This window comes from Dermacentor silvarum, chromosome 5 (assembly GCF_013339745.2).
Source record: "Dermacentor silvarum isolate Dsil-2018 chromosome 5, BIME_Dsil_1.4, whole genome shotgun sequence".
Lineage (NCBI taxonomy): Eukaryota > Metazoa > Arthropoda > Arachnida > Ixodida > Ixodidae > Dermacentor > Dermacentor silvarum.
This window is the reverse complement of record NC_051158.1, coordinates 86,386,255-86,386,977: the sequence shown is the minus strand read 5'-3', so window position 1 is coordinate 86,386,977 and position 723 is coordinate 86,386,255. Positions and strand designations below refer to the sequence as shown.

General features: G+C 58.1%; 1 protein-coding gene across 1 annotated transcript in view; it reads right to left on the bottom strand.

Annotated features, from left to right (window-relative positions):
- Positions 1-271: 271 nt before the first annotated feature.
- LOC119453566 (2-Hydroxyacid oxidase 1-like) overlaps positions 272-723 on the bottom strand; it is a 38,751-nt gene continuing 38,299 nt past the window's right edge. The window contains 1 exon segment of the mRNA XM_049667990.1: positions 272-495. Within this exon segment, the coding sequence (XP_049523947.1) occupies positions 272-495 (224 nt within the window).

Below are 723 nucleotides of genomic sequence, written 5' to 3'. Positions count from 1 at the left end.
GCGCGTGCGTCTCTCCTTCACCACCGCACTGGTACTACTCGCAAGCGTTGTCGTTGTCTTGACAACCGGCGTGATCCTCGACGGAGCGGCCGAGACTTCGGAGATGCCGAGATGGCGTCCATCTGCGTCCTCGCCAGCGTTCGGTGTTGTAGCACATGTAAGAAGCCGTTCTCGCTGTGATCGCGTAAGCGGGGCGCCTAACGCAGGCTCCTCGTCATCTTCCGTTGCCGACGACGACATTATGGCAGGTAGCGTCTCGTTGCTCTCCGCGTCAGAAGAGGGAGAAGACGGTGCATCGCAGCAACGGCGGACGCTGGCGTCGGCACCTCTGGTCCACTTTCTTCTTCTCCTGGTTGATCAGTGGTTTGCGTCTGCGCTGTTCCTTCAGGTGCGTTGTCCTCCAGAGCTGGTTGTGCGGGCGTTGCTGGTGCCACCGCAGCAGCATACGAACGTGGTTGCACGCAGTCAACAGTGGCGTGCTCGCCATTGCAACGTCTGCATGGTGCATTGCACGTTGCAGTGGGATGGCCGAAAATGGCACATCGGCGCATCGAGATGACGTGCAGGAGGCTCCAAAATGACCTTCTTCGCCGCACTTGAAGCACACTCTCTTCATTCCTTTGTATTCCAGCATTACCCGAGAGCCAGTCACCATGATGAAATTCGGTGGAGGTTTTACCATCTCGAGCTTGACCAGTCGGCTGCCATGCGAGTCAGTCTGTC